General features: G+C 43.4%; 2 protein-coding genes across 2 annotated transcripts in view; one reads left to right on the top strand and one right to left on the bottom strand.

Moving 5' to 3' along the window:
• Positions 1-103: 103 nt before the first annotated feature.
• Positions 104-7957, top strand: Vps39 (vacuolar protein sorting 39). The gene has a single exon (XM_077649475.1). The coding sequence runs from the start codon at positions 239-241 to the stop codon at positions 2924-2926; it is 2688 nt and encodes an 895-aa protein (XP_077505601.1). The 5' UTR covers positions 104-238; the 3' UTR covers positions 2927-7957.
• A 5167-nt stretch (positions 7958-13124) lies between these two features.
• LOC144115202 (eEF1A lysine and N-terminal methyltransferase-like) overlaps positions 13125-13425 on the bottom strand; it is a 34669-nt gene continuing 34368 nt past the window's right edge. Inside the window, exon 13 of the mRNA XM_077649474.1 lies at positions 13125-13398. Within this exon, the coding sequence (XP_077505600.1) occupies positions 13142-13398 (257 nt within the window). The 3' untranslated portion in view covers positions 13125-13141. The remainder of the gene's footprint in view (positions 13399-13425) is intronic.

Genomic DNA, 13425 nt, shown 5'->3' with positions numbered 1-13425 from the left:
GTCAATGCCCAAAATGAGCACTTTTATAGATCATCCTGGCAACAAAATCTGGTTTTGCTTCCGATCCAATCCAATCTGAAGCCAGGCGCAGCCGATGGCAACTTCGTCATTTCTCTGCTAGTCTCTGTTGCATGTGCATCATCGACATCACGGGTGTGGGGGGCGTGCTAGCAGACGGGTCACTTTCGACTGTTGTTTGCAGGTGTGTTCGCTTGAGTTTGCAAGTTTAAATGCCACAATGTACGACGCCTACACTGCAATCCCAATACTCAAGAAACTGCCGTTGAAGATCGAGTCCGTAGCGGCGCACGGTGACAAGCTGTATTTGGGCACGAAAGAAGGGCACTTACTTGTTTACAGCGTTGTCGAGAAAGATAGCGCCGATGGTCCGAAGTTCGCCGTCAATCTGAAGTGCTCCAACAAATCATTTGCCAAGAAACCAATCACACAACTGTGTGTCATTCCCGAGCTGTGTTTGCTCATCAGCTTGTCTGACGGCTCCGTGAGCGTGCATAACCTCAGCCTCGAGCCCAACACGCCACCGATCGAGTGCCCAGCTTTGGCCAAGTGCAAGGGATGCACATTGTTCGCTGTTAATGTGCAGGAAACGGAGACGCTCACAGGCGAAGTGAAGATAACGCTTATGCTGTGCGCAGCCGTGAGGCGCAAACTGGAACTTTTCTACTGGAAAAATAACACTTTCTGCGAGCACCCGCAGGGTTTGTGCGTGCCTGACACACCGCGATCAATCGTATGGTGCGGCGACGAATCACTCCTCGTCGGATTCAGGTCCGAGTACTACATCCTAAAGTTGTCCGGTGAGACGAAGCAGCTTTTTCCCACCGGAAAGCAGCCAGAACCGCTCTGTGTGAAGCTGCAGGAAAACAGTTTTGCCCTTGGCAGAGACGACATGACCATCTTTGTAAACCGCGAGGGCCAGCCAACGCACAAATACGCGGTCAACTGGTCAGAAGCGCCTATCTCTCTCTGCTATGACTACCCGTACCTCATAAGCGCGCAGTCGTTCGGTGTCGAGGTGAGGACAGTGGAACCGCGTCTCCTAATTCAGAAGGTGAACCTTCTAAAACCAAAACTTATCGTGCCATGCAAGGAAGGCCAGCTTTTTGTAGTGGCGCCGGGTGGTGCAATCTGGTGTTTTGTGCGAACACGCGTCCAAGACCAAATTCCGCAAGTGCTCAAGGACAAGTGCTTTGAACTGGCACTCAAATTGGCTGACCTGTCAGACCAGAGTGATGAGGAACGAAATGCCAGCAAGCGTCACATACAAAACCTCCATGCATTTGACCTTTTCTGCAAGAAGAAATTTGAAGAGTCATTGACCATTTTTATGGACCTTGAGACGGATCCGTCACATGTTATAGGTCTCTTCCCTGATCTGTTGCCTGAGGACTATCGCAACTCCATCTCCTATCCTGACCAGGCTCCTGATCTCAGAGATGCTGACTTAGAGGCTGGCCTCTATGCACTTGTAGACTACTTGGTTCATGTAAGGTGCAAGCTGCTTTCAGACAGCCAGCACGAACCGGCTCTTACAGGCATAGTGCAAGGGAGTAAGACAGTAAAGAGCAAGAAGCAGCTTCTCCAGATCATCGACACCACAATGCTCAAGTGCTACCTGGAGACCAACGTGGCACTAGTGGCCTCATTGCTACGCCTTCCGGACAACTTCTGCCATCTGGATGAGTGTGAACGTGCCCTCAAGAAACACCAGAAGCTTAGTGAGTTGATCATACTTTACCAGCAAAAAAACCAGCATGAGAAGGCTCTTGATCTTCTCATGAAAGAGGCGCACAAAGCAGATTCACCACTGAAAGGTCATGAAAGGACTGTTGGCTATCTGCAACACCTAGGCAGGAAGCACATGGAGCTCATACTGCGCTACTCATTGTGGGTACTTGAAGAGCATCCTGAGGAAGGTCTCAAGATTTTTGTAGAAGACCAGCAAGAGAAGGAGGGTGAAGCCCTGCCTCGTGATGTGGTGCTTGAATTCCTCTCCAAAAAGGCCCCTCAGCTGGTTATACCTTACCTTGAGCATGTGATACACAAGTGGAAAGATCAGACTGAAATGTTCCACAACACACTTATTCACAAGTACATTGAATCTGTGCGGTCCTTGCTCGCCCAGCAGCATTCCGCTGTAGACCCTGGTGAACCTGGTCTCGTGGGCAAGCTGCGCAAAGACCTTGTCCACTTCCTGGAGTCCTCTGACAGGTACACAGCCGAGAACTTTCCAACCCACCTGCTAAGTGATGGGCTCTTTGAAGAAGCTGCTGTGGTGATGGGCAAGCTTGGACGACACAGCGAGGCTCTTGAGGTCTACATCTATGTGCTAAAGGACCCACTCAAGGCAGAGCATTATTGTGCATCACAGTATAGCCGTAATCCTGAGCGAAATCGTGACGTCTTTCTTATCCTGCTTCAGATGTACTTGCAACCTCCTGATGAAGGCTCAAGGGTTCTGGATTTGTGCAGACGCACTGCAGCCAGCATTGCCGGGTTGCCATACCCGCTGACAGTAATGGAAGGCTGCCGTGAACAAAACCTGAGAGGTGCACTCAAAATCTTAATGGATCATGTCAAAGAGATTGACCCACTGCGTGCCCTGCAAATGTTGCCTGCAGATGTGCTAGTGTCCGATGTTAGAGATTTTTTGCGTGAGGTCTTAGACAAAGGCACAAAAGAGTTGCATGCTGCAGGTTTGCAGAGGTCACTACTGTTTGCAGAACACTTGCAGGTGAAAGAGCGCTGTATACGTGTCAAGTCCCTGAAGATAACGCTAACGGAACTTGACGCATGCTGTGTCTGTCAGAAGAGAATAGGGAGGAGTGCCTTTGCAAGGTACCCAGATGGTGCAATTGTTCATTATTCATGTAGAGATGGATATGAGTTAAGGTTAGCATCTTGAACCAGTGTCTCACTTATTCAGCAAATTTGCTACCACTAAACCAGATCTGCAGCTTGCAGCAATGCCCTGCGCAAACAAACTGTATGTGGTTGAGCAATGGGATATGTGGTGCTTGTGCAGACTTTTGAGATGTGTGTAAAAATGCAAGAGTGAATGTTCCTGTGATATTTTATGCCTTCTTTGTAACCATATGCAAGTGTACCAATATGGGCCTTGCTATATTTTATGTGTGTGTAAAACTGTTATCTTTGCGACTACAAGTTGCTAAGCACAAAGTTATGTGAAGGTGTATTTTAGTTTGTGGCATAGTAAAAACAAAGGTGGTGTGCAGTTTGTAGTAGTTCCTTTTGTTGTTTTTTGAGCAGCAGCCTGGTCGCTGTATATGTTGAGGATGAATGAGCTGGCATGTACTAGTTACATAAAAGCAGTCATTTGAACATGCAAGAAGTTGCTGACTTTTATTTGGGACAGCCTTGAAAACAAAGCCTCATGGCTCGTCTTTTATGAGTCTTGTGTTGTGACCTGTCAGTGCAAAAAACTCCTTTTGCCAAGTAACCTGTGACTTGTCCTGAAGTTTGCATGTTGCTCTGATACTGAAAAAATATCTTGGTCGTCACAAGTGTGACTGGGAGAGAAAGTTATAACTTCTCATGCACAGATCTGCTTCATGTCAGTTTCAAAGCTAGCAAACTATGCATCAAGCAGAGTTGTGCATGGTTTGATGCTGCGAGTACATTACTTGTTTCCTCGCTGCATGTCAAATGACCACTTTAGCTGCTGTTGTGATGAGTTACAAAGGTAATTTCTTGTCTCAAGTAAGTTACCAGAGTTTAGCAGACTTGTTGCAGGAGCTTTGTTTACAAAAAGAAAATTTATTCTAAATTGTATTCCCTCTGCAGCCCAGTATACTGACACAGTGAAATAGCCAAATGCCAGATACTAGTTATTACTATGAGGTTTTTTCTGTCACCAGTGGCAGCACTGTTTCACAGCTAGATACTTTAGTACGGTACAGTACAGCTCAAAATGCTTGTACCAAACAGCGTTGCAGTTGTTCTGTGAGAAAGTCCTAATAGAGCTGGAGCTAGCAAATGCTCACACCTTCCATGCAGCTTGAATAATGTTTACTGCAGTCATGAAAACTGGACCTAATGTTTCTGCTTGAAATAAGTTAACCATTGTGTAACAAAAGATTAAAAAAAAAGCGCTGATTTTGACACATCCACACAGAAGGACCAGACAGGACGGGCACAGACAGGACAGCACCCAACCTGTCTGGTCTTTCTGTGTGGTTTGTGTCAAAATTAGTGCTGTTTTTTTATCTTTCGTTACACAATGTTACACCAACTAGCCCAGCAAGAAGTACTGTTAAGTTAACCATCAGCCGTTTTGTTTGTTGGTCTGGGTTGGATTGTCTCTCTAGAGGGATGGAGGGCTTTGTTCTACTTTCAGCAGAAAAGTAGGCTTGCTCAAGACATCATGAGAAAATGAGTAGACATGATAGTAAATTGCTTATGAATTCGGCATTTTGACAACAGTGCTGTAGGTCGCGGTGATGCCAAGGGTTACGTGTGGTCACCGATATCCTTAGGTAGCACACATTGATAGCTTTCCTATGAACTGCAAATGCCTCCAAACTAGCTTTACAACATCGGTTGGTGATACCATATTTCTAGAGAGGATTTTACATTTTTGTGCAGGAACCCTTCCTTTTATACTTCGTACCTTTTAAATTTTGTAATTTTTGTTAATCAAAATTTCAGATTAAGTAGAATTGCTGCCCAGCACTTAATAGCATACATCAGCATGGCTTAAAAGAGTATGGACACCAAATTTTGGTTGTGTGCTCTTTCTTCACAATGATGCACAAGTATGTGGATCACAACATGGTATTTGGCTACAACCAGTAAATTTATTATTGAATTTCTTATGCACTTTCAGCTTTAGTTGCAACAGCTGAATGATGGTTGTGACGTTCACATGAGGCATAAAAAAACTGCTATATAATCACTGGTTCTTCATTTGTTGTAGTTCTGATGCTTAAACCTTTAACTGCCAAATTCATTTTCAAAATATGCATCAAAATCACCCAATTCTTTTCACGATTTGTGCTGAAATTGACTTGTTAGGCTAAAACACATGCTAAAAGTCCAAAACTCGTTTCATGGACAACTACAACCCTTTAGTGTTGAAAATTGCAACCAACGCAATAGCCGACCGTAACTCGTCTGGCAGTCCCATGACGAGAACAGTCCGGGGTTGGAAATTAAAGGGTTAAGTGTTGTGTTAAATTATAATGAAGTGCAAACTATGTTGCAGTTTCTTTTATGCCTCACATGACGTATACTGGACTTTGACATCGCAGCCATTGTTCAGATGTGAAATCGAAACTGCATAAGAGAGAAAATTTAATAATAAATTATTTACAGGTTGTTGCGAACACCACATTGTAATCCATGTATAGTTATGTTCCCTGCTTCATTACAAAGAAGAAAACATGCAGCCAGAAATTTGTCTGTACTCTTGTTTTTGCCTAGCTGTCATGCATAGTTTACCAAACTTTGTAGTGCTAATACCACACAAAGATTGCATTGCCCTGCTCTGAGAGACAAATTTGTCCTCAAAGTTTGCCTGTGCATATTAGAAATGAGATTCCTTTTAAAGGGCGTGTTTTCTCAGAACATGGTGCCCCAGGCAGAGAGATTATGCATATTCACTACAGGCATTTGGCATATATTCTATGTTCCGACAAAAGGGCGGCAGTATGGGGTATGCAGAAACAGCTCCTTATGAGGTTTTCTTGCTTTTTAAGGAAATTAGGAACTCTGTATGAGAAGAATGAAAACTGGCTTAGTCATTTTTTTCTTGTTACCCATGAACCTAGGAATCTGTTTTTTTTTTTCTTCTTTTTTTTAGGCTTCTTATTGTGGAACAGGGCTAGCAGGGTAGTCAGTAGTTGTAACTGAGCTGCGGCGGGTTTGGAGGTTGCCGCGGATGGGGATGCAATGATGAGAGGAAATTCGAATGCCTTTTCAACCTAACCTCTTCTCTCTCAATCTACCTGTGACAGTTTGCAGCATAGTTCACAGCAAAGAAAACTGTTGAGCCCTCAACACTTAAACCTTTTTCTTAAGCTTTTTCTTCAGTTATACACCTGTGTTTTTTTTCATAGTGCAATGGTGGCATCATACAAAATATGATGCATCTTGGTTTTTTCAGCCAGTATGTTACGGGAAAACTTGACCGAGATGCCACCTTGCGCAGGGGTGGTTGCTGCACAGCGGGACAGTGTTAGAAGAGGTGGTAAACTAGTGTTCAAAGCAGTGATTCTGCAGCTGTATGTTACAACCAGAGCATTGACAGACATGGTGAGGCAAGCATTCCCTGCTCTGCACTTGAAAAAAAATAGTTGAAAAGACATCTTTGCCACCTCGTACAGACTGCCGACACTTCCTGCAAATATCAGTGCCCCTTTAATTGTTACCAATTTGCTATGGGGCTCAACTGTTGCTTTAGTGAAACGACTGGTGCAGTTTCACTCGTTACTTGTCTCTATATTTTATTTTTGTGACAGCTGTACCAGGGAGACAAATGCAGAATGGGGCAATGCTGCAACCATGCATGAAACGCACTTGTAGTGTGCAAAGCCTTGGTAAAGTTCTCATTAAAAAATTGCACTACACAAGGAAGGCCAAAAACGGCAGTGTGGCCCGGCTTATTTTTGTCGTACAAAGTGATGCTGAAAAAAACCTGTGTTGCTTGAAATTGTTCCTGCTGCTGGGCAATATTATTTTATTTATTTTTGTAGCGATAGCTACATTACGGTAGCATTTCGAGCCTTCAGCGTGGCGGTGCTGCCACCCTGTGGCTGCGCCGCCACGCTGTCTCGTGGTTGGTCACGTGGTGTGGAGCAGCTGCCGGCGGCGCGTCGGCGTGGCTGATCATGTGGTTCGTAACGTGGTTGGTCACATGACCAAGTTCCACTCGGCCAGCTGTAGCTATTGCGTCACTCCAGGTTTAACCAGAGCTAAACCACCGCCAATTTTTTTTTAAATGCCCATACTAATTTATGCAGACACAAGTGCCTTGAAACTTATGGCAAAGGCAAAGCAGCTTCTTGCGTTGCTGGTGTGGCTCAGCTCTTCTAGGTGCTTTCCTTTTTTTTTTTTCTGGCCTTACCCTTGTACACATTTCATCTTTAGCCAGAAATAGCATTGTTCCTGTCTTGGAAATCTGTTTTCAAAGCTAAATTTTACGAAACAAATGGCTTAAAAGACTAAAGTCACTCACAGCTAACTAGTAAATGATAGCCACCTGGTGACCTTGTTTACCTCTAGCACGTATATCACATGATCAGACAAGGTACGGAAAGGTATTTCAGTGCATCGTAATTGAAGCATTCTAATGGTTTAGTTTACTTCAGTAGCCAGAGTGCACACTTAATCTACATACCACACGATTACTCCATGCACAAATGTTTTTGCTATAAAAGAAAATTCAGTCAGCTATGCCAAACCAAAAAAAAATACCCGTACTAACACTCTTGCTAGACTAAAATGCATAAAAGTCTGAGTGGCTGTCAGGATGCCAAACAGTTTGAGCTACTTTGTATGGATGGCATGGCATTGAATGCAGCAATCAACAGCCTCCTATAGAACATTCCAATGAACTGTACTGATGCATATTGCATATGGTCTAATGACTTGCAATGAATTGCAAGCTTTTTAGCCGCTATACTTCATTTCTCTGTAAGACTTTGAAAGCTGTGGACCTTGTTTGAAAGTTGTTTTTGTTCTTTAGTCCACTCACGTGTGCCTGTTTTTGTAAAAACACTGCTGTGTGTCTTGGACTGCCTGGAGCCAAAGTCTTTATGTATGTAAATACAGCTGTCGTTCGGATGACTATTTAATGCAGGGTGTACTGCCTGTCTTATGCAGTGGCCTCAGGAAATTTCACTGGATGCTGTATGCAAATGTTGTTTATAAAACCTCACAAAATAAAACCAGAAAATGGTGTGGGTTCAAAAAGTTACTGTGCAAGGATGAAAATGCATGAGAAGTCTTACTCAGTCTACAGTTGCATATCAACAGTGTACATATTCACAAGGCTGGTGTGAACAGAGTTGTTTACACATGTGTAGATGTGCAGATACCTTTGCACCTATCTTGACAACACAAAACAAAGTGAACACGGGTTCAGGGGCCTCAGTCCACTAGCCAGCCTTTCAGCAAGAGTACAAGTGTGGGTTCTTTCTCCCAGTCCGTTGCAGCAAAACCATGTTGACACGTGCCCGGTTCATACGATTATCCAGTTCATATGCTGAAAATCATCAATAAAAATAACCTATGGAGTTATCCATCTGCTTAATACATTCTCGGATAATGCCGTTTTCCGGTTAATAAGTTCAGAGTTTCACCAAATGCTTGTTGTATGATCATTAGCAACCTTCTAAATGTGTGTGAACACGAGAGGGACTTGCGTGAAATCAAGCAAGATCGGCAGAAGCCCAGCTGCAGCCAGTTTGCCAGGGAAGCTTCCCTGCAGTCTATAATGTGATGCGGTGAACCATCTGAAAACGCCTGTGATGAACAAATTCTGGTTATTTTAACCTTTACCATCACTAACCTAGTTATGTTGCGATTTCTTTCACACAAAGGGCAACGCATATGCCAATAGATGTCTACAAACACCATAAAACCTCTCCAAACCATATGCCAGCAAGCGTTAACCGGCCTTTATAGGAAGTGAGTGCCAATAAATGCCTCTGTACTTTATTAACATTTTTGAAAACATTTGGTAGATTCGGATAAAAACGTTTTCCTTAGTTACACGCTCTCCGCCCCCTTGCGTTTTTTTCAGAAATTGTATCAACGCAGTTCCACTGTACATTTGTGCTTCATTTTCTCATATTGCATTTTGCTGTCTGCCATGTACAGCGATGCATTTGGCATAGGTATTCACGCCGTTTGTGCAGTATAGATGGAAGACAGCTGTCTGCAAGGCCAGCTTTTGTAACAGCAAGTTCAGCTAGCCAATGAGACTAGTGAAGCAGTCTGTCAGAAAAACAAGCTGAACAGATTTGCTCCTGTTCATCGCACTATCATTTCCCAGGGTGTAGACAAAGCAGCACCAGTCAGCTGGCCAAACTCGCAGACAGTGATGTTTTCTTTTTTTCGAACTACATGAACCAGGAAAGAACTTTTCAGTAGGTGTTACTGCACAAAAACAGTAAATCAATATACATGAAAATTTTCAGCATAAACCAACAGTACGAGAGAGGCAATTTGCCAAATGCATCAAGGTAAATATGCAAGCTACTGTACTTACAATGAAAACAAATTATAGTACAATGGAGCACAGTCTGCACGCTACACAAGGTGTTCAAAATTAATTGCAGATTTCTTAAAATTAGGCACTGAGTGGCGCGTGAAATCCACCTCGGCACTTAAGCTATGCAGCCACGAGGATACAAAGTGAGATAATCGTCACCGTCGGGCACCTAAATAACTAAAATCGATTATTGAGCTTTTTAGTTGCAGTAAGCAGGCATGTTTATATTGGAAATTAAGAGGCAGTTGTATTCTTACACAATTCCATATTGTAGAATTCTCTAAGCACACGTGTTCCAAGATTATAGAGTCCAAATTTTCAGCTCGAACCGTGTAATTGCACACGCAAGGTGATGAGAATCAGCGCTAAACTCCTACCGGCGTAACACGGCGTTTAGTCTGCCAATAACATAGAGCGACCGCTGAACCAGATAACTTTTTCACTTTGGGCTATCAAAGTGGTAAAGCCCAATGCAACAGCTGCATCACACTAGGGAGGAGTTCCACGTCGACTGCCACCAGCTTGCCTGCGTAATTACGCAATATCAGTGGAAACTTTGGGGGCGAATATCTCGGAATACGCATGCTCTATAATTCTGCCAAATGAAGTAGTCTAGAACTGCGACCAGCCGTACGTTTCCACTATAACTCTTCATGCTAGCTGTAGGCGCCAGAAAATTCATTAATATTGTCACGAGTAGATTCCCTCATGAAGGACAGGGTCCAGTCAAGAGGTCCTGTGCTGCTGCGAGTCACTTGAAAGCCGGGATAGTCTTTTTCTTTCATGCACATGTAGCGATTTAACGTCTTCATGGCAGTTACAATATCCCCCTGCATAGCCGAAGTCCATGGGGCTAGTTATGGAGTCGCACAGCAGTTCCAGGGCTTCAACTGTGCCACAATATATTTTAGTTAATTGGGTGCCCGATGGTGACAATTATCACCTCACTTTGTGTCCCGCTGGCCGCATACCTTGTGTGCAGAGATTGTTTTCACGCACCACTTAGTGCCTACTTTTAAGAAGACTGCGAAGCTTACTTTTGAACACCCTGTATACACCAGGTCTTGCAGGGAGGCTGATCACTAATTTTTAAAAATAGGGTTTTTGAGGTGAACAGAAGCTTTTTTTTTGGCATACTAATACCAGAGTTGGTGGACGTCAAAAAACAGGCGAATCGTGTTAACCAATAAAGTGATGAACTAAATCCTAGGAGTTAACTATTACCAATAGGCACCCAAGTGCAGTCAGAGATTTTTAGACGGGCGTAGTAAAAGCCATATCAGTTTTTAGAATTCTGAAAACATGATTACCCTTAGCACTGTGGGTCGGCAAAAATTGGCCGTTTCGACTAGTTACATGAACTGGAGCGGTTGCTGTACCTGCGCGCTTTTCGAAAGTGCATGTATTTTAGCATGATGTAGCCAAAATTACTTGTGCCATAGCAACAAGTGTAATCACGTTTTCGAAATTCGAAAAACTGATATGACTACTACTAACAGTTGGCTACAAATTTCTAACTGCAATCACGTGCCTATTGTTCATCAAAATACTAGTTAGCATGATTCGCCTTTTTTTTGACGTCTGCCAACACTGGTACTACTATGGCGAATTTTGTATGAATTTTCATGACGTGGGATTTATGTGGAAATGTGGCCAATACATATGTAACAGGATTAAAAAATAGCAAGGTTCATGTTTAGACCAGTTGGCACAATGTGTGGCAAACTTGATAGGATAAAATGCGAGAAAAGCACAACAGACACACAAAGCACTGGTTCCTAACACAATGTTTATTTTCACACACGCAGATACACAATGGGAAAAATGACGAATGCTGCACCAACATCTGCGCCACACACCACACTCAGAAATGCAAATTCCTTCTTTGACAGTGACATCAGGCTATGAGCTGCCAAATTTTAAAAGTGGACAACTTTTACAGGTATCCCAATAAGGCGAGTACGGCAACCACTGTGGCATGCAAGGTTACAGGACTCTTGAGATCATTGCACAAAACCAGTTTTCAGAGTGCCATTAGTAGGAGCTCAGTTGGAAGGCAGCATTTTATCTGTTGTGCATGTGTGCACTCTATCTTTGAGCTGTCTAGTTTGCAATGACAATCCCTTCTCTCATATAAAAGCCAGACAGTAGAGATACCTTAGTGCCAGCAAGCAACTTCTTTGCAAACTGCCCATGATACAGCGCTTGTGCAAAACCTGGAAACCTGCACTGTACTTTTGCAAATTACACAGTGGACTCTCGTTCATTCGAACATCCAATTTATTCAAACTGACACTTTGGTCCCATCAACATCAAGTACTACAAGTAAAAATTTGCCCCTTCACTGAAGAAATTTTCAGTACCCTTCCAGTTCAAATTATAATGAGTTGCCTGTATTTTCTTCCTACAATGGTGCAAGTAGGGCTTGGCAGGGCATCATAACCAGAAAAAGCAATTTGAGGCACCTTCTGCAAGTTTTTGGCTGCTACTACAGTTGAACCCGGATATATCGAACCTGAAGAGGATCAAGGCAGTTCGATATATCGATATATAAAAAATTCCAATATATAAGCTTACCTGTCATTTAGAAGATGCAAAAATACATTGTACCCATGCTAGTGACATGCTTCTTACAGCAACGTGCTGGCAGCGCACCGCGCAGTAAGCAGTGCTAGTCCTTGCTAGTCCTAGCAGTGCTAGAAGTTGGCTTCTGCAACGCCTTCAGCAGTGAAGCACACCAGGCGAGGGACGCCACGAGGCTTTAGTTAGGTTGACTTCACCGCATGACAGCAAGTGGTACGAAAAACGAGTACAAGACCGAAAGGCCATCATCAAACACACATCACATTCACCTCATCATGCAGTTTCACAGCACTAGTGCTGCCAGCAGATACCCAAGGCCACAAAGCCAACCAGCTTCCATGCATGAAAAGTGATCGAAGAGCATCATTAGGAGAAGCGCCACTTAAAGGGGAGTGGCATGCCATTCGATACATCAAGCGACCGACTAATTTAAAGTTCAATACACTGAGCGACTTTCCCATACTTTCACAAAGAATTTTCAAGGTGATAACCTGTGTTCGATATAGCCAATAATTCTAAATATCCGGATTCGATTTATCCGGGCTCGACTATAAATAATTTTCACTCTGAAAAGCATCTGTTGCAACAGGATTATCATACTTTTGCATACCCGCAATGGTGAAAATCAGTGTAATCAAGCACTCTCCTGACTGAAATGCTTGAGATTCACTATCTCTAGGCTATAAAATTGTGTGACAAGTAGACCGCAAGTCTTGTAGCACCAAGCAAATGCATGGCTTGGTGGCACCACTGAGAAGCAGTGGCAGCATTTTGGGCCATTTTTCTACTTGTCTGCATTTCTTGTACTGTGGGTTCTGGCTTTTATCAGCAATATTAGATACAACAACAAGAAGGAAACGGTGAACACCCCTCAAAGGAGGCCCTCCAGCAAATGGCATGGACCAGTTGCAGCCATGTCACAGTTAATCCCCTATATGCGTGGTTAATTTAAGCCCTGGTGATGTCAGGATAGCAGGTGCAAAGGGATTAACCTTCGATTAAGCAGATTTAATTGGATTAATCATGATGTCATGACAATCTGTGGAGACCATTGGCTGGACTCCACTCCCTTGAAAGGCAGTCACTGCTTCGTACTTGTTTCCAGCTAAAACAGCCCTTTCAAATTGAGCACAGCAACACTCAACTTTTGTAGCCAGCATAGTTGCTATGGTATACAGACATTTAAAAAATAAGAATTACTGAATGACAGTCGCTGCACTATGCTGCTGAGAACCACCCAGCAGCTGCTGTGTGTGCACTAGAGAGAAACACCACGAAACCACACTCCTGCGCAAAAAAAGGTTAAGCAACTTTTAATCCATTCATAAGGGCAGATATGTCTGCATTGTCAACGCCCTTCAAGATCTTGCTGAGCCTCTGTACATTACTGATGAACCTGGATTCCATTCCATCAGATTTGTCGTTGGTTAGGTAAACCACCTCATTTACATTGTCTGGTATCTTCTGGACAAGAACTGTGTCAAAAATACCGTTCAACCTCTGGTACACTTCTTTCTTCAATGTTTCATTGCGGCAGACAAAGTTCATCACCACAGCACCTGTCAAAATAAGAAGAAAAAAAGGAC

Source organism: Amblyomma americanum, chromosome 1 (assembly GCF_052857255.1).
Source record: "Amblyomma americanum isolate KBUSLIRL-KWMA chromosome 1, ASM5285725v1, whole genome shotgun sequence".
In the NCBI taxonomy this organism is placed as follows: Eukaryota; Metazoa; Arthropoda; class Arachnida; order Ixodida; family Ixodidae; genus Amblyomma; species Amblyomma americanum.
The sequence above is the reverse complement of the archived record's forward strand: the minus strand, read 5'-3'. Positions and strand labels throughout refer to the sequence as shown.

What these genes read in the sequence shown, in the direction of transcription:
- Vps39 (XM_077649475.1), top strand. Translation starts at nt 239, where the DNA reads ATGTACGACGCCTACACTGCAATCCCAATACTCAAGAAACTGCCGTTG.